General features: G+C 39.2%; 1 protein-coding gene across 26 annotated transcripts in view; it reads left to right on the plus strand.

Annotated features, from left to right (window-relative positions):
- Window positions 1–26701, plus strand: part of plekha5 (pleckstrin homology domain containing, family A member 5) — a 220552-nt gene that overhangs the window by 166479 nt on the left and 27372 nt on the right. For 18 of the 26 annotated variants that reach the window (XR_010911952.1, XR_010911955.1, XR_010911956.1 and 15 more), the window contains 9 exons: window positions 862–962; window positions 1960–2075; window positions 2840–3931; window positions 12283–12569; window positions 13173–13411; window positions 18038–18121; window positions 19928–20047; window positions 22891–22944; window positions 24703–24783. Coding sequence is in view for 20 of the 26 variants with exons in the window: in XM_067489761.1 (XP_067345862.1) it covers window positions 862–962; window positions 1960–2075; window positions 2840–3931; window positions 12283–12569; window positions 13173–13411; window positions 18038–18121; window positions 19928–20047; window positions 22891–22944; window positions 24703–24783 (2174 nt within the window). In the remaining 6 variants the exon portion in view is untranslated. Of the gene's footprint in view, window positions 1–861; window positions 963–1959; window positions 2076–2295; window positions 2333–2839; window positions 3932–12282; window positions 12570–13172; window positions 13412–18037; window positions 18122–19927; window positions 20048–21946; window positions 22834–22890; window positions 22945–24702; window positions 24784–26701 lie in introns of those variants that run through there. The other 8 variants (XM_067489764.1, XM_067489765.1, XM_067489780.1 and 5 more) reach the window with 8 other exon arrangements.

The following is a 26701-nucleotide window of genomic DNA, read 5'->3' on the forward strand; positions in this document are numbered from 1 at the left end:
TGACTAATAATAGATTAAATAGTGCTTTTATCCAAAGCTACAATTTTCAGCCTTTCACATTCACACGCCGATGACAGTGGCTGCTATGCAAAGTGCTCACCTGACCCACCAAGAGCAACTTGGGGTTTCAGTGTCTTCCCCAAGAACATTCCTACACACAGCCGGGAAAGACTAGGAGTCGAACCACTGACCCTATGGTTTGAACAAGTCTCATGCCAGCATAAAATGCACATCATGTTTAGGTCCAAGATTATTAAAAATTGTATCGAAAGAGTCTATATTCTTGATGAAACACCTGACAAACAGTTTACCTCAAAATATTAAATATATTTGTTTATAAAAGCATCAAAAACAAAAATACTGTCTGAAGAACTTTGTAAATACTTAGAGCTGGCCCTCTGTCTACATCAATCCTGTGCTTTACCCTCATGTCATGTCAGACTTAGTTCTCCAGCAAAATCGTTGTTGCTACCCCGATTCGTTAGAGAGCCCCATAAATTGAAGAGCCTTTATCTCTAAATCAAACTACTGAATTTTGAAAAAAAGGTAAATTTTTGTTGTAAATGTCTCAAACCAAGCTAAAAAATAATGAATATCATCCATAGAAATTCTCTCATACAAACTTCATCAGCGCCTATGTGATAACCTCACATTCTATTGTCCACAAGTTTACAGCTGGTTTATCCTGGCCAAATGGTAAAGGAAAAGACACTGAAACCCGATAGTAATGACCTAACCTATGTGCTTTCCAACACCAATTTCCCTATAGGGATTAATAGAGTATCAGTAATTTTTTATACATTATAATATACTGTATTATGTTGCCATATTAGACTCATGAAGTTCTGTTTCTTCCTGCAGATGAGAAAGAGGACAGCATCCTAGGAAGTATCCTGTTGCCCAGCTTTCATATCTCCATGTTATCAGTGGATGACCACATCAGCAGGAAATATGCTTTCAAGGTAAAAAACATGAATAGCTGAAAGCTCACAAGTCTTTCATAATGAGTGCGGATGATGATGATTATTATGCTCTCAGCTGAGGTGATCTGAGCAATCTATACTCCAGAGATAGAGCTTTGAAAAGTAATATGATGATAGTCCACTTTTTAATTTATGAATGTATATCTCAACGACTTTTACACTTTGAGAACACAACCAATTGTCATCTAGGCTTTATTTAGCACTGCAACTGTATACCAAAGCAAAAGTGAATTTATATTTATAGTATAAAATTAGTATACCCATAAATTCTATCTACTATTACTAGTATTAGTTATATCATTTTGTGTTGCCTTATAGTTTATAAAGTAAACTTATAGGTGGTATAATTTTAATAACAGGTATATAGTAAGTTACATAAGAATTTAATTACTACAACATACTCTCTTCAAACACAATGGTACATGACAATTAGAGACAAATATTAATAATAACTGTATATTACAAAATTTCACAGCTGAACAGCATGCTGGGTTAAGGTAGCCAGGTAGCATAACATTCTGCTAGTAGAAGCTCCATCACTGCGTTGATGAAGTGAGTACATATATGAACAAGGCAAACTTAAGGCTCAATAGAGGAGCTTTGTCCACAGTTTGGAAGCTTTTTATTTTGAAGCATATATTTCAAACAATCTCAATATTGGAACTAGATCTGAATCAAAAGATTTGATATAGGCCAAATACAGAACTACAGACTTGTCTATACAGCTTCACCCAGATACACAGATGAATTTTAAAGAACCTTGAAGGAGTCATGTAAAGACCCCCTGCTGGTATCTAAAGGTCACCATCTAAAGCTGCTTCTCACACTGCTGTTTTATCTCTTCCCTATCCCTCCCTCCCTCCCTCCCTCCCTCTCTATTTATCTGTATCTCCTCCTCCTGTTGGTCTCTCCCTCACTGTCAATATCAATGTCGATATCCTCCTTTTTTCCTCCACCTCTGTTCCGCCACTTCCAGGCCACTCACCCCAACATGCGGACATATTATTTTTGCACCGATACAGCCAAAGAGATGGAGTCGTGGATGAAAGTCATGACGGATGCTGCCCTCGTTCACAGTGAACCAACCAGAAGGTGCGTTCCCACCAAAGGGAGACACCTAAAGACAGCTGTGATGGCTATGTTATTATATTTGAGACCCAAAGCCACCTTGTTGGAACTATACATTCATATTTCTTTACTGCACAATCAAGGGTGCAGTATCATCCTTGGGGCTGTAATTATAAAATATTTTTTGTCATATTTCTTGAGTTCTCTTAAATGGCTAAATAAGATCTTTCTTCTATTCACGAAGACTTGAGACAGCTCCTTAACTAAGAGACATGGCAAAGGTGAGCTTGTTGTTGTGTGTTGTGTGCTTAATAAGTGCCATACTATAATTACAATTTATTTGTTGCAAGCAACACAAACAAGCAAACATTTTAAAAGAGTCATATTAGGACCATGCCACTATCTCTGTCCTTCTCACAGACAGACACACAGACCACTGTCCTGGGGACAGAGGTACTTGACACAGGTTAGAGTTGGTTTGATTGGATGATAGATCAATTTAAGTGCTCACTGTCCTCTCACGTCTTGCTTTCAATGTAACCCCAAAACTCAAAAATTTAAAATCTTGGTTATAAATGTGAAATTACTCCCAAGGAGAGATCAGTTCTTTGCAGGTATCAATATATCAATACTATTGAGACTTTTTCTTGTTCAGGGGTTTTCTTGCAGAGATTAAACAGAAATGGCTTAGGACAGAAAGAATCACATAAAAGTATAGAAAAAGTAAGGACTTTCTTCTTTGTCAAACTTCCCCCTTTTTATATTCTAATCAGGTTTTTTCCTCCTAGATTGGACAAGTTGAAAGTAGATCAGCGACCTCCCCAGGAGTTGAACAACTTATTGAACCACAGAATCCTAACCAAGCCCGAGATCCAGAACAATGAACGCAACCGCGAACCTGTTCGACAACACTCCTTATCTCGGGTGGATGACAAGCGGCAAAAGGATGTGGAGAAACACAATGGCCAGAGGGAGAGGGAATACTACACGTTACAGAGAGATGGGGAGAGGTACTCACTGAAGAAAGATGGGGTGAGCTACATGCTTCAGAAGGATGGAGAACGATATCTTCTTCATAAGGATGGAGAGAAGTTCCTGCTGCGAAAAGATGGAGAGAAATACTTATTGCAGAAGGACGGAGAGGTGTATGCCATACACAGGGATCTGGAACAATACGCTGTTAGGAAAGTGGACGAAAAGCACACGGTGACACCAACAGAGGAGAAATACGCTCCTTCTAAAGATGGTGAGAAGTATTTGCTCACAAAAGATGGAGAAAAATATGCACTACAGAAGGTTGGAGACCGTCACATGCTCCAAAAAGATGGACAGAAATATGTCCCTCAGAAGGAAGTGAAGAGACAGCTGTCATTAAAGGAGACAGACAGATACAGCACCATGAGGGAGATGGGGAATAAATATGGTACCATCCAAGTTGTGGACAAATACGGCACTCTGAAGGAAGTGAAAAAATACAGTACACTACGAGAAGGGGATAAATATGCTACTCTCAGAGACGTTGAGAAATATGCTGCCGTTCATGATGGGGACAAATATGGCTTCCAGAGAGACCAGAGCGCAGAGAGGTCTCTAACTAAAATTAGTAGCATCAAACTACAGCCAGCGCAGGCAGCCGCCATCGCAGCTGCTGTGATGTCCAAAAAGTCTGCCCAAGTTAACGGATCAGGGTCCACTTCAGAGGAGCAGACTGGGGACAGCAGTACGCCAGAGGTGGATGGCAGCCAACCAAGGGGTCCAGCCAAGTCTCCTGCACCAGTCCAGGAGCCAGAGAGGGGCCTGTCCAGGACCAACTCCATGCAGCAGCTTGAGCACTGGGTCCGTGCACAGAGGACAAGAGGATTGGATGATGACACCAGGAGGTAAGACTGACTAAATGTGCGAATGTGTGATCTGTGAACTGGAGCCTTTGTGTTCAGAACCATCAAGTGATGTGTAAGTGACACCAGTCGGAAGTAGAAAAAAGCTGGTCCCGTATGACTTAGTTTTTTTGTTATATGGGACATATCAGATTACTGGAGCTCATTAACCCTGTGCCTCCATGGATAGATTATAAAAAAATGGCCTATTTACCCCCAGACTCTCTCACCTTTGGGGAGCTCCTGTAAAAGTCCTATAAACTGAACTCATCACCAATCTGCTATTGGTGACCTTGGTTTTGTTTAGGTGGTTTGATGTTGTTTGTCTCTTTTCAGTCATTACACATGTATATGGAAAGATTGGGAAACAGTAGGCCCCTGGGTACAAAAGGGTAAAAAGCCCCTAAATCCCTCTTTTAAAAAATGCCAAAAACAAAAGAGAAACATCTATAAATGACATCTGCAGAAATGTTGTGGTTCATATTGGTCATTTTTCATCTCTTTGGGTTTATTTAGTCTATTTTACCTTTTTGTTACTATTATTTTAAACTTTTTTTTAACTACTTTAACTATTTTTGGCTATTATGGCTTTTTCTGGTCACTTGTGTCTCGTGTAATTCAAATTGTGTTTCTTATTATGTCTATAATGCTCATCATCTGTCCTTTTTTGTCATTTTTCATCTCTAAGTATTTTTAACCTCAACTTAGATTTTTTTGCATTTTGCAGTGTGCATTGTGTCTTTATGTTTTTCATCATTCATGTTCTGTCTATTTGGATTCATTTTGCATCTCTGTACTTATTCTATGTCTTTCATCTGAGCTCTGTGACTTAAAACAAGAAAGGCTAACACTTACTTTGCTCAGTCTCTGGACCCTGATTGGCTTCCATCTTTTCTTCTTAAATCAATGCTGCTATGTCATATATGAATTGAATAGAAGTATGACTAAAACACAATGAGATAGATGCCATCTTACACTGCCATTCATTCTTTCTTCACTCTAATGCTACCTCATAAGACTTTAAACCTTTTTTTAACTTCTCACTGCCATTCTATCTTTCCGGTCCACCCCTCCCTTCCCATGTATTTTCCTTCGTCCTTTTTCCGTGACCTTTGCAGGCCAAAGGGAATAGAAGGCTTTTTGTGTCACCACAGATATAAATTTCAGCTTGGAGTGCTAGTGTTTAGCTGTCATTTTGCTGACTGTACCGAGGAACACAGCGGAACAGAAGTGCAGAGCGCCACTGCCTCCCTCGCCCTCAGCGCTTCCCCTCTCCTTCTGCTGCCATGAATAAGTAATGGAATGATGTAATGAGAGCAAGCTGAGTGCTGCTGAGCCAGATTTGTCATCTTTACCAGCACCTAGCTTAAAGGAGGGAAATAGAGGATGTTTGTTGGGGCGCTGATTTCTATTGTTGGTAACAGTCCTGCTTTTTAAAGTGAGTTGAGTGCTTCACAGTATAGTAGTAAACACACAGATAACAACCATGAGCAGCAATTAATGTGTGCATGTGTCCATTCATGCACTACCAGACATGTGTCTTAAGTTATTTTCCTCTTTTATTTCTTACAATCATGATGCAGAACTTCAGTGGTTGTATGAGAAGTCTGGGAGTAATTTAAAAGTCAGATCCCCCTGTAAACACACACTCTGCTATGAAACACAAGTAATAGCCAGAATCATGTCTACCACTGACAAGTAAAACACTTTCCGAAATAAATTGACCAGGGTGAATTAGCCTCATGTGTTAAATTCATTATAACATAAATCTCCTCTTTGGTCGTCCTCTAGACCTCCTGCCTGGCAGCTCCAACCTCAGCATCCTTCTACCGATATATTCACAGTTTCTCCTCTGAACATGTCCAAACCACCTCAATCTGGCCTCTCTGACTTTATCTCCAAAACATCTAACATGAGCTGTCCCTCTGATGTCCTCATTCCCGATCCTGTCCATCCTCGTCAGTCCCAAAGAGAACCTCAACATCTTAAGCTCTGCTACCTCCATCTTTGCCTCCTGTCTTTTCTTCAGTGCCACTGTCTGTAAGCTGAACAACATCTCTGGTCTCACCACCGTCTTGAACACCTTTGCTGATACTCTTTTATCACACAACACACCTGACACTTTTCTCCACCTGTTCCAACCTGCTTGCACTCGGCTCTTCACCTCTTTTCCACACTCTCCGTTGCTATGAACCGTTGACCCTAAGTACTTAAAGTCCTGCACCTTCTTCACCTCTGTTCCATGTAACCTCACTGTTCCACCTGGGTCCCTCTCATTGACACACATGTATTCTGTTTTACTGCGGCTAAGCTTCAATCCTTTGTTTTCCAGAGCAGACCTCCACCTCTCTAAATTTTCCTCCACCTGCTCCCTGCTCTCACTACAAATCAGAATGTAATCTGCAACATCATAGACCATGGAGATTCTTGTCTAACCTCATCTGTCAGTCTGTCCATCACCAGAGCAAACAAGAAGGGGCTCAGAGCTGATCCTTGATGCAGACCCGCCTCCACCTTGAACTCCTCTGTCACACCTACAGCACCTCATCACTGTCTTACAGCTCTCATACATGTCCTGCACCACTCTAACATACTTCTCTGCCACTCCAGACGTCCTCATACCACAGCTCCTCTCTCAGCACCCTGTCATACGCTTTCTCTAAATCTACAAAGACACAATGCAACTCCCTATGACCTTCTCTGTACTTCTCCATCAGCATCAAATACTTCATCTGTTGGACTCTTTCTAGGCATGAAACCATATTGCTGCTCACAAATGTTCACCTCTGCCCTTAGCCGAGCTTCCACTACTATTTCCCACAACTTCATTGTTTGGCTCATCAGCTTTATTCCTCTGTAGTTGCCACAGCTCTGCACATCTCCCTTGTTCTTATAAATTGGCACCAGTACACTTCTCCTCCAGTCCTCAGCATCCTCTCACTCTCCAAGATCTTGTTAAACAAACTAGTCAGAAACTCTACTGCCACCTCTCCTAGACACTTCCATACCTCAACAGGTTTGTCATCAGGACCAACTGCCTTTCCGCTCTTCATCCTCTTCAATGTCCTCCTCACTTCACTCTTACTAATCTTTGCTACGTCCTGCTCCACACCAGTCACCTCTTCTACTCTTCGTTCCCTTTAATTTTCCTCGTTCATCAACTCTTCATAGTTCTCCTTCCATCTTCCCATCACACTCCTGGCACCTGTCGGTACATTTCCATCCTTATCTTTAATCACACTAACCTGCTGCACATCCTTCCCATCTCTATCTCTTTGTCTGGCCAACCTGTAAAAATCCACCTCTCCCTCTTTAGTGTCCAACCTAACATACAAGTCCTCATATGCTCTTTGTTTGGCCTTTGCCACCTCTATCTTCACCTTACGCTGTATCTCCCTGTACTCCTGTCTACTCTCTTCAGTCTTCTCAGTCTCCCACTACTTCTTAGCTAACCTCTTTCGCTGTATACACTCCTGAACTTCCTCGTTCCACCACCAAGTGTCCTTGTCCACTTTCCTCTTTCCAGATGACGCACCAAGTACCCTCCTACCTGTCTCCCTGATCATATTAGCTGTAGTGGTCCAGTCATCTGGGAGCACTTTCTGACCACCCAGCGTCTGTCTCAGTTCCTCCCTGAAAACTACCCAACATTCTTCCTTTTTCAACTTCCACCACTTTGTCCGCTGCTCTGCCTTTGTCCTCTGCATCTTCCTCACCACCAGATTCCTTTTACACACCACCATCCTTTGTTGTCTGGCTACACTCTCCCCTACCAATACATTGCAGTCACTAATCTCTTTCAGATTACAACGTCTAAACAAGATGTAGTACTTCTACCTCCGCTCTCATATGTCACCCTATGTTCCTGCCTCTTCTGGAAGAAAGTGTTCAGTCCATTTTCCACCAGTACCCTGTAGGTCAACACCACCGGTTGCGGTCATTGTTAATCCGACCGATCCAGTATGGAAGTCATTCAGAGTTGGTTTTATTGTTTTAATAGCAGTAATAAAAATTGGGGAAAAGAAGGAGAGAGCGAGCAGGTGAATGTGCTGTGCAGCTCCTAAAATGAAAACACAGGATAGAGCAACCAAGTCTGCTGCATAAGAGAGTTACCATTGGCATAAGCCACAAAAGGTGAGCCATTTGAGGGATTCCTCATTGTAGATCTACAGAAAACACAGTCAGAAGTACATAAACCGGAATGTGGTTATCCATCTTTGGCTGTAGGGAGTAAAGTTGAGCAATAGGTAGCAGCAATAGGTTGCTAAGCCTAAAAATATGAACATGAATTGTTTTTCAATTTTTGGTTTTTTGCACATCCAGTATTGATTGGATGCATTTAGGACCCAATTATGAACCTCGGGAGTTATGATATGGCCACAATAGCACACAGATTGCGAGACAAGTTGTAACTTATCTTTCAAAACCTTGTGGCCGTTTTCTGCCAGAAAACAAAGTTGGGACACTGTGTCAGTTTGGCCATCTGAGTTTGTGAACAAATTAACAAGTCAACAACATTCTGAATTAGTGTACTACTAAATGGGAGCTCCCAATGCGAGATTCTGCCACTACCATAGAAAATAAAGTAGGACTGGAAGAAAAACCCTGCACGAAATGCATCCAAGTTTACCGTTTACCATTGAAAGTGAAAGCAAACCAGAATTGTGAGTCAGTATGCACAGGAATATTAAAATATGCATTTGCTAAATCAATAACCAAGGAACCAGCAGGCATCTCCTGGAACCTGACACTTCAGAGTTGTTATATTAGGCACTGTTGGAGCCGGATGGTGAACTGTTTAATTTACAGCTCTAAAGTCTTGGACCGGTCTCCATCCCCCTTTGGTTTCTTTGCAGGCAGGATGGGGGGGGGGCATGGTGCCTGGGGACATTCCACTACGGCACTTTTATCTATTAATGATTGAATGACAGGAGCAATGTCCTCTACCACTTCAGCACTAAGTGGATATTGTCGCTTACATAGTCTAAATTTAGACTTTGGCTGTACATCAACCGGAGTTGCACCATGAATATCTCTGAAATCAAATTTGCTTATAGCCCACGATTTGTCAGGTAATATGTCAAGCATAAACATCTTTTTAGCTGTCAGTGTCAAGTGTTATGCTTAGTTCAGATTGAGAATATAAGCTATGAATACCTCTAATTTATATGTTAGCGAGTTACTCAAGGTGGTGTTTTGTAATCTGATGTAGCTTCGTAGCTTTAAAAATTTACAACATACAGCTTCTATCTCTTGCAAAGTTATACATAGGAAGTAGTTGTTTTATTGCTGCAACCCATTTCCCAGCATCAGTTCTTTGGGGATTAGGAAATTCCTCTGCCACCTCCTTCAGTTCATCCGGCTGCTGTAGACAAGGACTTCCAGTGGAGTCCAGTGTGCCTGTGCTTCAGGATTTTGTGGCAGTAAATTTACTCAATATCCTCCTCTTCTGAGCCGCATGTGCTTGGTCATTTGCAGGGGCACAGCTTGACCCTGTGAAGCCTCGAGGGGCAATAGGCCTAGAAAGGGCAGGATCCTATCTCTTGCCCTACATTTCTGTTTCTCATTTTTCTCCTCTATACTTAACTCTTTTATTTTTGACATCAATCCTGCAGAAGATTTTTTTCCTCCTTCAGCCTCTCTCACCTAATTTTGGAAAGAGTACCAATCTATTTCGTTCTTCCCTACTTTCCTTTTCTTTTCACTTCCTCTTCTCTTTCTTATAACATTACTTTACAGCATTCTAAACAGTCCGTACTTAGTGTACCTTTCAAGGGAACCACTTGTGTTCTTCCTTCCTATTTATCTGCTATTTCTTCAGCAGGGCCTGTAAGAGGATCAAATAATTTTTCAAATTTCCCCATTTTGTTCCCCATTTTGTCTTGACTTACTGTGGTTTGTGCTTAAACTTTCAATGGGCTTATCAATCACACACAATTTACTCAGTCATACTGCACTTCCCATCTCATCGTATGGTTGGATCACACATACACTTATACATTTTTTATGACACATTCGCTCCAAGCAACTACCCTATGCACAGTGGGTTGTACTGAAGACACTGAAGGAGTCATAACAAAGCTTTTTTTTTGTCTGTATTTTCTCAGTCATTCACCCGTTTTATTCAAATGGAACCAAAACCAGACTTTATACTTTCATATATGTAAGATAACTTATCTTTAATTAAATTGATCTATTTTTGATTCATTTCTTTAGTTATTCAGGATGGTACTTCTCAGTAGTATACGTGTATCTATTTTCCCTTATTTCACCTTTTTACCTTATTTTTCTTTTTTCTTTCAGAACACACAGGATTACACAGACAATTGATCACTACCACACAGGCTTTACACAAAGTGTTCACTACCACGCAGGCTTTACACAAATCTAAATTCACTCTAGACCACACAGACTTTACAAGAATATTACAGTTGCTACCACACATGCTTTATGCAAACTTGGTGACCTACTACTAAAAAGAAATGGTTCATGACGCTGTACTCACTTATTGCTTGAATGGAGCATCTGCTGTCCACCACCTGTCCCTGACATCAGGTGGGATTCGGATCTCTGTTTGTCGAAGCGGAACTTTCCCAGGGTCGGCAGTAACCTTTAGTCTGAACTCAGGCGATAATCAGAATGTCCATCCCATCCTCATTGCCAAATGTGATAGAAGTTTTCCCTCTTCCTTAGTTAACTGTTATTAGATCTCAGAAGAATTGTAGACAGAACTCAGCGTGATTAACCATCTCAGTTTAATACATGCTGGCATTGAGAAGAACACTTGACTGTTGGTGTCTTCTGAATTGTATTTCTCAAACCCTTTCTATTTATACACAAACCCAAGAAAGGAACCACCATCACAAAACATGAATGAAGAAACCAGGTGCACGCAGTTGACAGTCATCATTCTTGTATGAGCCAACCTAGGGTTTCCTCAGTTTTGGTTTTTGTTTATGTAGTATGTATTGTGTATGGTGTTATGTGTACTGATTATATATATATAGAGACATCATATAGCTTTTGACAGTTGCCTTTGTAGTTTACCTTTTAGGTTTGTTGTCCAGTAGTCAAGGAAACAACGGATAGCAATGATTTTGTTACAAGAGCGTTCAGTTCAGCTCAGCCACTGAAGGGTGCAGACGTGACACGGTAGCTGGAGCAGAGGAACTGACTACAAGGTGGTGTGGACCGCAACAAGGTAGAAGAAAAAGGTTCAGTGTGTAGCTGTGGAGGCACACGGTTTCTTAACGAGTTCTGCGGGTTTTGTGAGTTCAACCATGTTTTGAGAAACTTGTTTATTTAAGCTGTTTTGCAAACATGATTGTGAGATTACTGTACTTGTATGTACAATTGATCCGTCATCGGCTAAGTTGAGAAACAAGTACAAAAAATGTTTGATGAGCGTCATACAACAATCTTCGGAGTGAAATATTTGCTGAAGTGTCAGATTCGAGTAAGACCACCTCTACGATTATTGTCCCTTTTTAAGTTATCTGTCTATGACAGTTGTGAAGCAATAAGACCCTTTGATGGCACCTTCTTGTAGATCTTCTGACCCCAGGACCCACTATCCACTACATTGCTTTGGGCCTTGTAACAACAAAGTGACTGTGATCTTAAGCGTTCCTCTAAACATGACACATCCCGTGCCTCCTTGTCCTCTTTGTGACCTCTTCAATAAACCCAACTTGGTTGACTGTTTGCTATCTAACTATACAACTAAATGTAGTCACTTTAACACTAGTATCTCCAAAGTTTGGTTGGTGCATGCTGCTGTTTTTCTTTTTCTAACTAACACAAGAAGAGCAAACCTCTGGTACTCTGGTGTAGCAGTACTTTACTACAACATATCAGAAGTTGTAACTAAGAAATTAGATTTTTTCAAATATGTTCACTCATTTTGAAAAGAGCTCATTTTAAAATAGGATTTTTAACTGCTGATAACAACTATTATCAGTAGCTCTGTACTACAGGCAGGTCAAATTAGCACCCAGACTCTTACTGGGGTGCATCACATTGGCTACTGTTTAACAATGAGTACTGTGTATTGTTTCCTTCCTTTTCTTTACTTTTACTCTCAGTTGTAGAAAATTTTAAAGGACCATAGACTTGTTTTGTTTGGTTAAATAGGTCTTTTAGGCTACAGTCATAAGAATCTCCAACAGTGATAAATCCAAATGTATTATTTTCTTTAGGCTTTTCCTCAATGTATTTTGAATCTTACTTTGGTCTTGCAAACAGTTCATGTTTGATATATTAGCTCTAAACCTGACCTCTCACCCCTCCTTGAGGTAATAGAATAAAAATCAACCAGAATTCATAGTATTTATTTATAGTGTTTTCTTTCCCAGTGTTACATCCTACCAGACCCTACCCAGGAACATGCCCAGCCACCGTGCTCAGATTGTGCCCCGATACCCTGAGGGCTATCGCACACTGCCCCGAAACAGCGTGATGAGACCGGAGAGCATCTGCAGTGTGGTGGGATCGGTGTACGACCGCGCCCTCCGCCCTGCTTCTACCACCACAGCCACATCAGCAGAGAAGAGGAGGTCGATGAGGGATGACACTATGTGGCAGCTGTATGAGTGGCAGCAGAGGCAGGCCTTCTCCAGGCAAAGTCTGGCTCAGCCGACAGGTGCATATACCACCCACAATTATAATACTTCTTCCTGTCCTACAGTAGGAGCAATGACCGGTAATGTAAATTTGCTATACTAAGCCTTATTGTAGGTTGGTACATTTTCTGTTCAGTAGGTAGGGTTGCCAGTTATTTTCAGGACCCATGTCTCTGCAAAAAGATCTTTCCTACAGATTTTGTATTTTCACATGAGATGGTAAAAAACTAGTTAAAGCACTGCTTCCAAGTCATAGAACAATCCAGAAGAAATCAAACATAGCCATATTACTCTATACACTAGACAATGAAAAATCCTTCCATATAGCTCTGATATTTTGGCCATCATCATTACTTCAAGTAATACTACAGTAATAAGTAATAATACTAAGTAATTACTACAAGTAAGAAAAGCCAAATATGTGTTACTAGGCATGCTCTTAGGCTGACTTAAGTGCTCCATATTAACATACAGTATGTCAGCGTGTTTTAAAAATAATATTTGAGTAATTTTTTCAAATGGCTGCCTACTCAGTTGTGGAATATAACTCCAATTTTATGTTCAAAGAAAGCTTCTGACTCCACTGTGACTCTTCTCTCTCCTCCTGTTTGTTCTGATTGCAGCTGTGGGTCATTATGGTACCCTGCCCAGCACAAAGACTATGGGCAACCTCTCCGAACACGTTATGGCTCACTCCATCCCCACCTCACCATCTCACGGCACTCTGGCTCTCTACAGCACCTTCTCTCCTCCTCGCCAGCAGGTTTCACACAACCCCAGCAGCTCCCACTCTGAGGTGTCCTCACCGGTCTTCAAAGGGGATGCGACGCTGGACCGCAGACACAGGGCACACCTCGCCAAGGTAGAAGACATGGCACATAATTTGGCTAAGATGGTACAATACTTACTTGCAATACACTGTGCTTTACACAGAACTGTGAGACAGCCAGTGAAAAGACTGAATTGTGAGGTACCGAAAATGTTGGTTCAGTTATGTAGTTTTGAGCAACCATAATGACAAATCTTTGTTATGACCCTTTAAATACATTTCACAGCCAACAGAGAACAGATTTTATCACAGCAGTGTTGTTTGCACATCCTTAACCAAAACTGCTTATTTGTGAAATACAGGATATATACTTGCGGACAGGGTTCAGTCCATCAGCTACAACAGAGATACAGAATTGTGTCATCTGCGTAGAAATGGAAACAGGTGACATGTTTGCAGATGACAGGATCTCATGGCCTCCTGACAGCTGGACCTCAAGGCAAACCACAACAAATAGTTACTCATGTGTAAATACTTTTTTTTTCGTCCTTTCAGCTTATCCCGTGATTGTCTGCATGTTGATTTGGCACAGTTTTTATGCTGGATGCCCTTCCTGACGCAACCCTCTCCAATTTCTACCGGGCTTGGACCGGCACTGCACAGCTGGGGAGGGCAATGGGCTGTTAGGGGTTCAGTGTCTTGCCCAGAGATAGTTCGACATATAGCCGGGAACGGGGATCGAACCACTGACCCTGTGGTCTGTGGACGACGATTATTATGATACATTTTTAATACTTTTATTTCGACAATTTAGTAATATTTAGTTTCAACAAAACATAGATTTTTAGCAAGAAATTACTCCATCACATAATTTTTTAAAAATACCTGCAAAATACTAAACTCTCCCCTCCCATGTCCTTGTGTACATGAACCTATGGCTTAACAAAGCAGTTACTGCAGACCTCAGTAACCAATGAAATGTACTTCAGCTTCCTCCCACTCCAAAGATGTTAGGTTAATTGAAACTGCCTGTAGGTGTGAATGCGAGTGTGAATTGTCTGTCTGTGTATCTCTCCAGACTCCAGCCCCACCTAAAACAGGAAAAGTGGTTACAGATAATTAATGGATGGATGAACACATCAAAGCTAGATAGCTGTAGGGAGGGATTTAATTCTATTTGATAAAAATCATCAACTACATCTCCGGTGAAAATAAAAAATTGACGTGTAACCTCAAAAAGATCAACTTGAGTCTCACAATCACTGATCTTGGACATGAACAATTAAAACTTTTAAAACAAGTCATTGGGTTTCCAGAGCAGTCAGATTGGTCTGCTACACTATATTTCTCAACCAATAAGTGCTGGGTGCAGTGACAGTACTCAGAATTTCTGAACGATAATATCATAATGACGTGTCACTCAGGTTTTGAAAGGAAATCAAGCAGTCCCATGATAATATGTTCTTTTAAATATAAATCATTCTGACAATCTCTGATCTCAAAAGCAAACAGGAAATAGCTGGAGATGACTCTGTCTCTTTGCAGCTCTCTCTTTTATCTCTCCAAGCAGAAGAGAAAAATTTGAGAAAATCTTTGCTCTCTGATTGAAAAACTCACTCATGTTCTTGGCACACCCTCCTGCATATTCTGAGGGGGTCCTTGTCAGATACAGGAAAAGTCCCGGATCTGAAGTGACCACAGATGTTCCTTCTGATTCCCCCACAAGAATTTTCAGGGAGATATGAGCAGGATGCAGAGTTAAGTTTTGCATTCAGTGGATGATTCTCACTTCAGTGGAAGAATCCAATCCTCCTGTCACAACTGTAAAGCCCAGGTCCAGTCCTCATCCCCAGATTGTGAGTCACACTGACACCTAAGATCAAGTTTGCACTCTGAGTGAGACACTGTAGACAGGTGATGTTAATGCACGATCTGCTCTGTATTCACAGCAGGAGAGAAAATGGAGCCACAGAGAACACCACTGGCTTAAGAAACCTGACTTGAACAGAGTAGAAAATGAATGAGGCCAAGTCCATGAAAGTTGAGTGCAAAGGAATAAGATGGTCAGTGTAGTGATTAAGAAGTGATTTTCTGTTCTGTACAAACACTTTTTTCATAGATTTTTTTTTTAATTCACAAAACAAGTCATTTTCATAATGATGTACAATTAAAGGACACTTATTTGATAAGGTTGTTGTACTGTAGCAAATGTTTGTAGAACAAAATGGACCGCAAAACCAAATCAACCCACCTTGCAGTTAAGGGCTGTAGGCCCTGATTTAAGCCCTCCTCACCAAAATATATTTGATTGGAAACTAATTGCAGAATATGCACTACAGCCAATTGATAAGAGTGATTAAAATGGCTGGACCAATGTGAATGTTCATATCATCTCAGCTTCAGTTGATGGTGCAGTTTAATGTTGCACATTTCCAATTAATTAATCCAAAAAACCTCAGAAATTTGAAGTGTTGCCTACTTTGCCCATGTGTTAATCTACTGTAGTATGTAAGATTGAATATAAACTAAAATGGCTTAAAGAAATTTGCCTATTGTCTTCTCAGCTTATCAGTGTTCTGCCTCAGTGCAGTACATTCCTTTTACCCCAGTGTAGCAGCGGAATTTATTGACACTGAAAATAATTGAGCCTAATCAGTGTTTTGTGTTTGCTGACAAGGAAAGCTCTGATTGACTGTTTCCTATTGTTACCTTTTTGTTTGAAGATTGTTTCTGTTTTGGTGCATTGATTTTATTCTTGGTTACATCCCTGAATGGATTCAGTTAAATGGCATTAAAATTTTGCTGCTTGCATTAGCTAATTAATTACTATTATCAAACTCCACATTACTGCAAGTCATTGTTTTACTGTTAAAGTCATTCATCTTCAGTGTTTCACTTTCTTAAATGTACAATATTGTTAAGGTGACACTGAAGTGTGAATCACATAATGTGTATTTACTGTACACACATGCATTGTTTCCAAGTTCCAAGTCTCTTTAAAGGCCAGTGAACAGTACATTACAGTAATTGAGACAAGTGTAAACAAGGGAAAACAGTTTTCACAACTGTCCACTAAAATGATTGTTCCTGTAGTGATAACAGGTCACTTTTGTGCTTTACAAATGAACTGAAATGAACAGTGGGGCGGCTGTAGCTCAGTTGGTAAGGCAGTTGTCCATGGACCACAGGGTCAGTGGTTTGATCCCCGCTTCCAGCTACATGTCGAAGTGTCCTTGGCCCACCAGGAGCAACAGTTGCTCACTGTGGGTCAGGTGAGTGCCCTGCCGGATTAAAAAAAGAGGTTGGTACCTGCTGTAGGACTGTAGAACTGGCCAAACCTGAAGTTGAAATAGATCACTAATATTGTAAAACATCTTTTAATTTTTTTTTTTAGTTTTTATTTTATACATTTATGTGGTTTTATATATTTTGTCCCAAAACAAATTTGTAGCAGTTGCAACCAGGCAGATTAGTCCTCCAAAAGATTTGTTTAATTATAATAACTTATAACAAATAACTTATAACAGACATGTTATAAACACATTAGTATTAATATATATCATAGTATATTAATATACTATTAATATACAGTTTATTATTTCCAAAAATGTTTTTAAAATTAAGTTGAACACTTAAATAATTTTCCAAATGTGCCAACCTATTTTGAGCATGTGCCCCTGTCTGGACATCCTGGTAAAATATTTTAGATCTGTCTCTGGTATTCTCTTGAAAGAGCTGTATGTTACCTGCATAGCAGTGCAAACACATAGTAGCTTTCAAACCAAAGAGTACTAAGGAATCATTTCTAGTTACTACCCGTGAGTAGCTCCCCCAAGAACTATGTACCATCTTTTACATTTTTTTATGTATTTATTTTTTCTGCTTGTATTTGCACAGCCAGATGGAAGTCACATAAGTTGGCTAACAGTTGCTGTGTATTTATGTTTTCAGTCCACAGACCTTTCTAATACCCAATAAAACTGTCTAAAATTGTCTAAAATGTGACTACAAGTGACACAGGAATCCCTACATTAAACCAGACAGGCTCCAGACAGTCCCTCCATCTGCATCCTAAATTAAAAGACTTATTTGACATATTAGCAGTACTCAAATTGAGCCTGTGCTCAGTTTTTTCACTCTTTGGTGTGTTGTGCTGAGTTTGGCCTGTCTACCGAGACATGTGCATTCAATGCGCAGGAGCGAAAACCCCCGGACTATTCTTACACATAAAGTTGCTGAATTTATTGTAAAATGTGCCTTCAAATGGGATCACTGAATGCCATGTCAGTGTCAAAGAATATAACGACCAGCACTCCAAGGGTTTTTTTAACTGAACTAGCAATTTTTTTTTGTCTTCTTCTCTTTCTGAAGGAAGCAGCCCCCTGACTAGTGTGCAGTGGGGTAACCATACACTGGGTTTGCTTGGATTAAATCAGGTGCAAAGAACAAAATAAAGCTCCAAGAAAACCACATACGTTTACTCTTTGTTCTGCCCCTGTTAAGAGATTTCTGTGGCTCTTTGTTCTGTGCATCCTGAGCTTACTTCCAGCTCACTGGACATTTTATCTACTATATTTGAAATTACATATATATATCATATGCAAAAAAAAAGGTTGGGAGCCACTTTTTCAAGTCATTATCTGAATAGGTTGGGTGAAACAGAGCGGCTTACATACTTTTGTCTATCAAATTCATTCCATTCTCATGTCTCTCCCACAGTATGGCTACACACCTGATCGAAGATCCATTGCAGCCAGTGTTCCTCCTCAGGCCATCACCCCACAGTCCCTGCAAGGCAAGACAGTAAGTCTTAAAGTGCATTTTCTCTCTTCCCACGCTCTCCGTATTACGAGATTTAAACTACTGTCCACCTGCTCTCAATTCATCCTTACAAACAGAATTTTCAAAGCAATTTACCCAACTGAAAACCAGTCCTTGGTGCCTATACCTGATTTGTCCATATCAATGTTTTGTTCTCAGCAGCCTCTTATTGCTGTATTTCCAATTGTCTCTCTGGGACCAATGTAATTACTGACAATGCCATTGTCTGTAACAGTGTACACACACATACAATGGTAGCAAGTGAAATTGTCTTTGCTCAGAGTGAGAGCTGATATTTTTGTATGAGGCAAGCTGTGACTAATATTGTGATTGCTTGATGGCAGTCAAGGGCCTCCACAGACTGATGAGTAATTTTCTACATGACTTTTTGCACTTCAGTGCTTACAGTGAATTTCAATGCCTGTTTCTTTATCTCACTTTGTTCCAAGTGATGATATGCTGTGTGTTTGTGTGTGTGTTTGTATGTGTATATGAGACACCCACCTCTACCTATAAGAACTTTCTGCAGGGACAGTGTCTGTGCACCAGTCTATCACTAAATCTTTGGTCTTGACAATTAAACTAGGAGAAATTGTAATGACACTAAGACAAACTAAATGGTTGTAGTACACAAATGTTTTGTTGTTGACATGTTGCTCACACACAGTGGACAATAGCAAGATCATGATGTCAGGAAACAGCTCCCTAAATATCAGAAACTACTTCCTCTCCATTTGATATGCTTAATTGAATTTGCCAAATATGGAGTATATTTCCTACCTCACCCAGCTACATTGTATATGTAGGAACCTTTTTGATTTTGTATAAGTTTAACATCGGCTTTGTACCTCATCAGACAAACAATTGGTCACAGTTTGTTGTTTGTTAATCAGTTTGCACAGCTGGCATCAATTATTTACAGCCATGTTACTGGGCAAAAGCAAAAGTCCACTATTCATTCTAAGGTTTAAAAGTGTAACATTAAATCTCCACAAATCATAGCTTTTATGTTACAAATGTAAATTACATCTAACGTGAAGGTGGTCACTTATAGTGATAAGCTCAGTCCAGGTGACTGTAATTCTACAGAACCTTCTTTTGCCTCTTTTGGTGCATTTTGTTGCTTTGGGAGAGTTGATGATGACCGACTTGACCTCCCAAACAGGGAGTCAATGTTGACTTTACCCAGTACATGGCTAAAGACATGCTAAATATTTAAAATAAGTTCTAGCATGGTAGTCTGTACAACTTAGTAAAAAATGAATATGTCAGAATTGTTTGCCAGCTTGTTTTGGAGCTGATCTGTCAACTAATGGCCAAAATAGCTAATTATTCAAGCTTTTCCCAATAAAACTGAAGCTTTACCTATTCTATCCTGAAACAGTCTCTTGGCAACACAGTCCATTAATAAGGTTTAATTAAATGATTGCCTGTCTCATGTTGCATTTAGAGGTTTTTGATCATAATGTCTCGGAGTGAAGGAAAAAGATATATGAGGCTGTGTACTGAAAAGTCTGTACATTTTTACTGTAAACAAGGTAGTCATCTGCATATTATATAACTTTGGATTTAGAATGTTAATGAAGTGTTTAAATGCATAATCTTGTGTCTTCATCACATGTATCATTGTCTTTATTGGACTCTAATATTTAGTCCAGACAAAAAAAAAAGCTGTCGCTGTGCTTCGTCTCCTCCTAAACTGAGTTATTTTTTTAGTTAGTCAGTGGATGTTGTAATATTGTCAGTGTGGCAGCTCTTCTTCTCTCCTCTGTGTGTTGCTCTGTGCAGCCCGAGGAGCTGACCCTGCTGCTGATCAAGCTCCGCCGGCAGCAGGCGGAGCTCAACAGCCTGCGGGAGCACACAGTAGCTCAGCTAATGGCCCTAGGTATGGAGGGGCCCAACGCTAAGGTCAGCACTGAATGTATACGTACAGGTGTAAGCATGCACACGTTTTTGCCTCCCAACCAAGCAGTAAAAAACCCCCATTTGGTGTGTTCATGTGCAAGGGGAGGATCTTTATGTAAGACACTACTGGCAGTTTCTTCCACATAAACTATAATGTTCTGTGATGAAACGGAGTCTCCCTACTATTAGGCAAGCCCTTTCTTGGTGCGCTGACACAAGTTAATGAACTGTTGAAGACATTTCCTTTTGACTTTCCAGACACTTTATCTAGCACTTCCAGCAGGTTAGAGTTTCTTCTTAACCAGGTAAATAGCTTGACTACTACCATATACGTATGTTGTCAAAATGTGATTAATGTAACTTGTAACTTCCAATGAAGTGTGATTCATAAGTTAATGTAAAAAAATACATTTTAATAAGTTTGGTTAGCTCTTAGAATATATTTTACAAAAGTCCAACAGGATTGCAAAATTCCTGTCCAATGAAACATAGATCCTTTGGACATCTATGTGTGTGTGTGTTTGCATGGGGGCACTGTTCCTGTCAATGCACGTTGACTTGAGGCTTTTATAGTTGAGCTAGGAGAGCATTTGTGCACTGAAGCTAATGCATCAAACAACACATCATTCGTTGTCTCTTTGCAGCTTGATTTGCTCCATAATCTAGTTTAAGTGTGCTGTGTTTGTTTTTTGTTTGTTTGTTTTTTGCATTCATTTAGATCAATTAGGGTCAATCAGTTAAGGTTTTAACTAATCAGTTAAGACTTCTGCATCTGAACAATGCATGGATATCAACATAAGAAAACGTCTGGTATTTGAAAATTGTTATGCAAAACTGCATCTATTTTTGGTTGACTGCTCGAAGTTTTGCAATTATTTTTGTAATTTATATTACAGGATGCCTGTTAACACATGACTTCCTAACAGTCTACATGTTTACATGTTGAGCAATACAATAGAAATAAATAAAAAAATATTTGTGCACCCTATTAAACTGTAACTTCTGGTGTGGTCCCTCGTCGGTTCTTATTAGTTTTTATATATTGTTGAGTGGATCCTTTTTGTACCTGCTATTAGGGACAGAAGGTGGTTCTCATCAGATGTTTGTTATCATTATATACAACTTTATTATATATAGGCATCAAATCTACAAGGCTAAGTTGAGATACAAAAGCTAATTGATAGATTAGAAAACATTGTGGCCGTGGTTAAAATAAATGTACAAACTAATGTCTCTTATGTCAAAGTCCTGTATTTTGTTGTCAGTATGTGGAGTTTATCACTTTTAAGTTACATCACTAGATGCTACTGTGTCATATGCTTCTGTCATATTTACTCTGGCCACTAGATGCCACCAAATAACACCCACATTGTTGATATTCAACCTACTGGCTTATTGGTTGGTGGTTGGTGCTGTACTGAACCATACATATGGTCAATAATATGAGACTAGATGCTGTACAGTGGGATTTTCGATGATAACATGCAGTGCATTTATAGAGGTTATCTCTGAAAACCAGATTTCTCAACTGTCAAGAGGAAAGCTGGTCTCCAAACTTGGGTAGGTGATTCAGGATAGAGTCAGACTTGCAAAATTAGAATGAGGTGGAGGAGAAATCAGGTTAATTAGCTGCTGCATGTATACGCAGATTTCCAGTAACCAGGTTTCTCTAAACTGATTACTTAAAGGATGCCTTTACTGATTTTAAACCTGCTTTTTTTGGTTCTAGTTTGGGTAGTACATTAAACTAATGTTTGACTTACATACATTAATATCTCTGTTCTACTTCTAACTAAAAAAATGCCTCTAGATGACATCACTTGGAGGAACCATGAGTTAAGATTATGTCATCTCACTGCTCATGATATGTAGTTTGTAATCATAGTCAACCTCTTTTTCCAGAGCTCCTTCAGATGACATCACCTGAACTCCTAATCACGAAAAACCCCTCTGGGTCATCTGGATGAGTTTTCTAGTTAGAAGCAGACAAATATTTTAATATAGGGAAGTGTGAAGAAAGTTTAAAAGCATTGTTGTACATTTATACTATAAACTAAAGCCATAGAAAGAAAGTTGAAAATTGGTGAAGTCGCCCAGTAAGTGCTTGTAAATGCAGTCATGGTGGTAGAGGTCAAATGTCTTTTGTTTTCTTCCTGGTCAGAAAAGCTGCATTACTGTCATATCATTTATTTTTTCAACTTACTAGACTATTTTAGATTAGTGAAGTGACTCCTTGTCACAGTTTATACATCATGTCCACATTATAACTAGGTCTATCTTATGATTGTTAGATACAGTAAACCTCTTTCAACTCTGCAGTAATTCAGATATTGGACAGTTTGATTCTGTCAGTTACGGTAGGTTCAATTAGGTTTTTTAGCCAGTCATTGCTCAAGCGGGAATTGTTGGGTTCTCTCTACACATCTTTATAGTCTTGACTTTATTCTGTAAAGTGCCTTGAAATGACTTTGTTGTGAATTGGCGCTATATAAATAAAGTTGAATTGAATTAAACTGACTTGAATTGAAAACTTTTTCAATATTATTTCATCTACAATTTCAAAACATCTAATCAACCTTAGGACAGTTAACTAGAAATGCATTGCAGTTCATTTTCCTTAAAAGAAATATGATATGCATTATTAAATCTGCAGCCCTGCATATCAGATTATCGTCTTCCCTAGTATTTATTCATTTAAGAATGCTACCTTTTTGTATGCCTTTGATTCCCTCCTCCCCTACTTTCTTTGTCCTATCCCTGCTTTACATGTCTTTGTCTATATCTGCCAAAAAACCTTGACCTCACCTCTTCTGCTTCTTCTCCTTCTTCTTCTGTGGCTACTGCAGACTGACGTACTTTCACATCACCTGCAGAGGAACCTTATTTACCTAGATAGCCAGGTAAGGATGTCCAAGCCAAAATATGGGTTTAATGTTTCTGACACAGTACTTCTATTCCAAGCTTTATTTCATTTAATTCAAGCTTATTCAAGCTTCAAACTTTTTCTTACGTTTTGCTAAAAAAAGTTATTATTGTTATTAAATGTCATTATTTCCACTTAAAGGTGGACCTACAGTACATACTTTTAGGGCCAGTGCCACATCACAAAGACCTCGTTTAACTGTCTAGCAAGCAGAAAATACTTTGGAATATTTACCAGTAAATGTAGAGAATGTACCATTGCAAATAAGCTGCAATATGCATAAACACTGCTTAGCCTCTTGATGGACAGACAGTTAAATAGCCTTAACAGTACTGCCTTTGTAATTTTTCACAACCTTTATAAGCATACATTGCTCTAAGCTGTATTAAGCACCATTTGCAGCCTTATTTGTATGTACCAAAGTACAGTAGCACTCAACCGCTCTGATTACAAATGTCAGCCTTGTACACGTCAGACACAGCCCAAACAACAAACTGTAGGAACTGCTAGGAAGTACATGTGAACATCAAAATTCAGTTAATGTTTATAGGGAAATTGTTAAATGTTAAAGGTTATTCTAGTTTTAACTCACTGGATAAAGTTTTTTTGTGATAATTCTTGCACTAATTTTAGAAATAATATGGATGTTCCTTCTGCTGTCTCTTCAGCATTTTTTTTTTGTAATATGCAATATTGTAAAAAAAAAACATAACCAGTTTTGTGAACAATTCACAGAGGTTTATCTTGTTTGTTTTTTGCCTGTATAGTAGCTTAGAACCTACTTTTCTACACTTTTGTGTGTTTATTAAATACAATTGCTGTGCTCTGAAAAATTTTTGTTTTTCAGGGAAAACAGCCTTGGAAGAATTTTTTACAGGGTCTATTTTAGGTTCTTCATTGAATGGCTCAGTAAAAGTTAACCTTAATCCATTTTCATGTACATCTAAGTCAGCAAAGAAATCGTAGAAAATTAAGAGCGGATTTCAAATAACCCATCATTGTACAGGAAATGTACAGAGTGTAGAGAGTTTTGTAAACTGCGATGGAATTTTTCAGGGATTTTCTCTTACAAATAAGCTGGATCAAGTCTGTAATATGGTTTGAGGGCAAATATTTCTTTCCCAATTTTGCATATTCTTTCTTTAATGAAATGAAATGAAAAGGTCATAACACATGACCTTGGCATGACCATGACAGAACAAGCAACTACAAACAAAAAATGTGCACTAACTCAAAAATAAAAAATAAAATATTATTTCAAGTGAGCACCTTTAATTTTCTGTTACTTATTAAAAAACTTGTTGTTTTAGTGAGTAACACAAATTAAAAAGTATTTAAAACTAGAATAAATCATCGCTATTCTAAACTGACTTCCACAACTTACTTTCATCCACCACAGTGAGCTAAAAGTAATCTAAGAAGCTAAAACGCATTGAAAATTTTTTCTGCATGGAGTTTTTCCATTTTTTGGATTTGGTATTATAAAACCCTTCCTTAAAGTTAGTTGGGTTGTGATTACGATTTAGGGCTACTCCATGAATTGAGGGTTGGGGTTAGGGTTAGCGTTAAGCAGTAAGCCTAGTTATCCTTGTTGCTGTACTTTAAAAGACAGGAAGTGAGCTGGTGTCATTGCTCCATTTCCTGGCTATGAGTCACCAGACAGTGGCACATCATCACCCAAAACTTACAGCTGTTTTATTACACCAGTGTATCCTCTTTCTCCGTGCTCTGCTAGACAAAGGAGAATGAGCCTCTAATCTTCATGATTCACACTATGATCGAGAACTCAGCACCGAGACCGCAACTCTACCAGCAAGTAAGATCTTTGGCAGGCTCTGGCTTGAGTCAGTGTCAAGGAAGTCAGTTTGTCTTTTAACACACTGTAAACGTCACTAGTGTGCCTTTTATTTCGTCTACAGTCCAGTTATAAAAATTCACAGCTTGGGGTTTGACGTCCCCAAGCTCTAAAATAACTAATTTTAAGTTAGCTGAAGTAGACAAGACTCAAACCAGACCTTTGCCTTGGTAACCCAGTGGATGTGTATCCACCTCTTCCTACATCACCATCAACCTCTTTGTTTCACCAGTTTGGATGTGGTCAGTCCGTTTATCAGTCAGTTGTATTTTTCTGCCTTCTCAGAAGTCCTCATAGCATTAAGTGAATTTTTGCTTGGATCCAGCACATTTCATTTCATTGCTTTCATGCTGTTGGAATTTACCCGACGTAAGCATGGCTTATGGGTGGAACTTTGCACCATAGCCATGGAATTCTCCTCTCACCATCGTTATAATGCACTTTTCATTGTTGGGCAAAACCCTGGAAATGCTTACACAGATTGAATGTTTGAATTGAAGTTTTTTTTTCAGGTGTTCTGTGGTTTTGGATAATGCTTTTTGAATTTTTGCAATACCAGTCAGGACTGTCCAGGTCCTGCTGTGATACACTGACTAGATCAATTTGAAAACTGCTCCCTTGAACAAAGTAAGACTGATGGTTTAAAAGAGGAGCTAAGAATGTTATCAATGTCAAACTGGAATAACCATCAAATTAACAGAGTGGTGTGGTCCACAGCACCTCTCATAACCCACTTACAAAGCCATCTCTGCCTTTTCCCAGCAGTAAAATGGATTGTTAATGACTCTCGGGGTGTTAACAACTCCACAGAGGCTTAACACCTGGGACTACTATCCAGTCAGGTAGAAGTAAAGAAGCTTTTTAGATGAGAGAGGAAATCAAGGAAAGAATATCAAGGATAACCAGATGACTGAGACTCCACAATTTTTTTTAAAGTACAGCATTTTAAAATGTGAATAAAGTAGTAAAATTAAAGCTGTTTTGATTATTAGTCATTCATCATTTCTGCTTGCAAGGAGAATCCCTGGATAAGAGTCCCTATAATGCATTTATTTATGACTTACTTGAAATTCTGCAAGGCCTTAGGAGTAGGCCAATACTCTTCAGACTGTGTTTTTTGAAGTACAAGCCCCCACATTTTAATGCAGCCTTTGTATTCCCTCTGTGTGGGTTTGTACCATCATTTCTCAGCTGTATTTCCTGGAACAGATCGTGATAATGTGCAACGTAAAATGCAGTCAGGGGATCTATATTACTTTACTGAAGACCACTAATAATCTTTTTCTGTCTGTGCCTTTATACCACCTTGTGTCTGCCACCAAAAGTTCTTTTTCATTTTAAGGAGGAAAAGGCAGAGATTCACCAGTAACAAAGTTAAATATTTATAGGACTAAAAGTTGTCGTCTTTATTGGTTTTTAAAGATTCAATATATGTTAAACCAGAATGGCCAATTAAATAGAACTGGAAATTAAAATATAAATGTCATGATTTGTTTTTCCTTCCCAAACATGGTTATAGGTAGGGGGAGGCTATACCTTCCTCTGTCTTTCTCTACATGCTCATTATAAGCTACAATAGGTAACACCTGGATAAGCAGCTTTAAGGGAAATGAAACAGGATTAGTGAATATTCACAGAGCGATCATCCCTACATCTCCTCACTCTCTGCCCCTGGAATGAACAGCAGGAAGCACAGTATTTGGGGAAATTTACTTGTGCTCCTTCCAAAATAAAATGTATATCCCAAATATGATTAAATTCTTTGTTTTGAGAAAGGGTGTTGATTAGTCATCAGTTTGGCCAGCTTACACAATTTGAAACATTACATCCTCTATGAATTGGAAAAATGTTAAGTAAAAAACAAAAAAAAATCAGATGT

Source organism: Channa argus, chromosome 21, assembly GCF_033026475.1.
Source record: "Channa argus isolate prfri chromosome 21, Channa argus male v1.0, whole genome shotgun sequence".
NCBI lineage: Eukaryota > Metazoa > Chordata > Actinopteri > Anabantiformes > Channidae > Channa > Channa argus.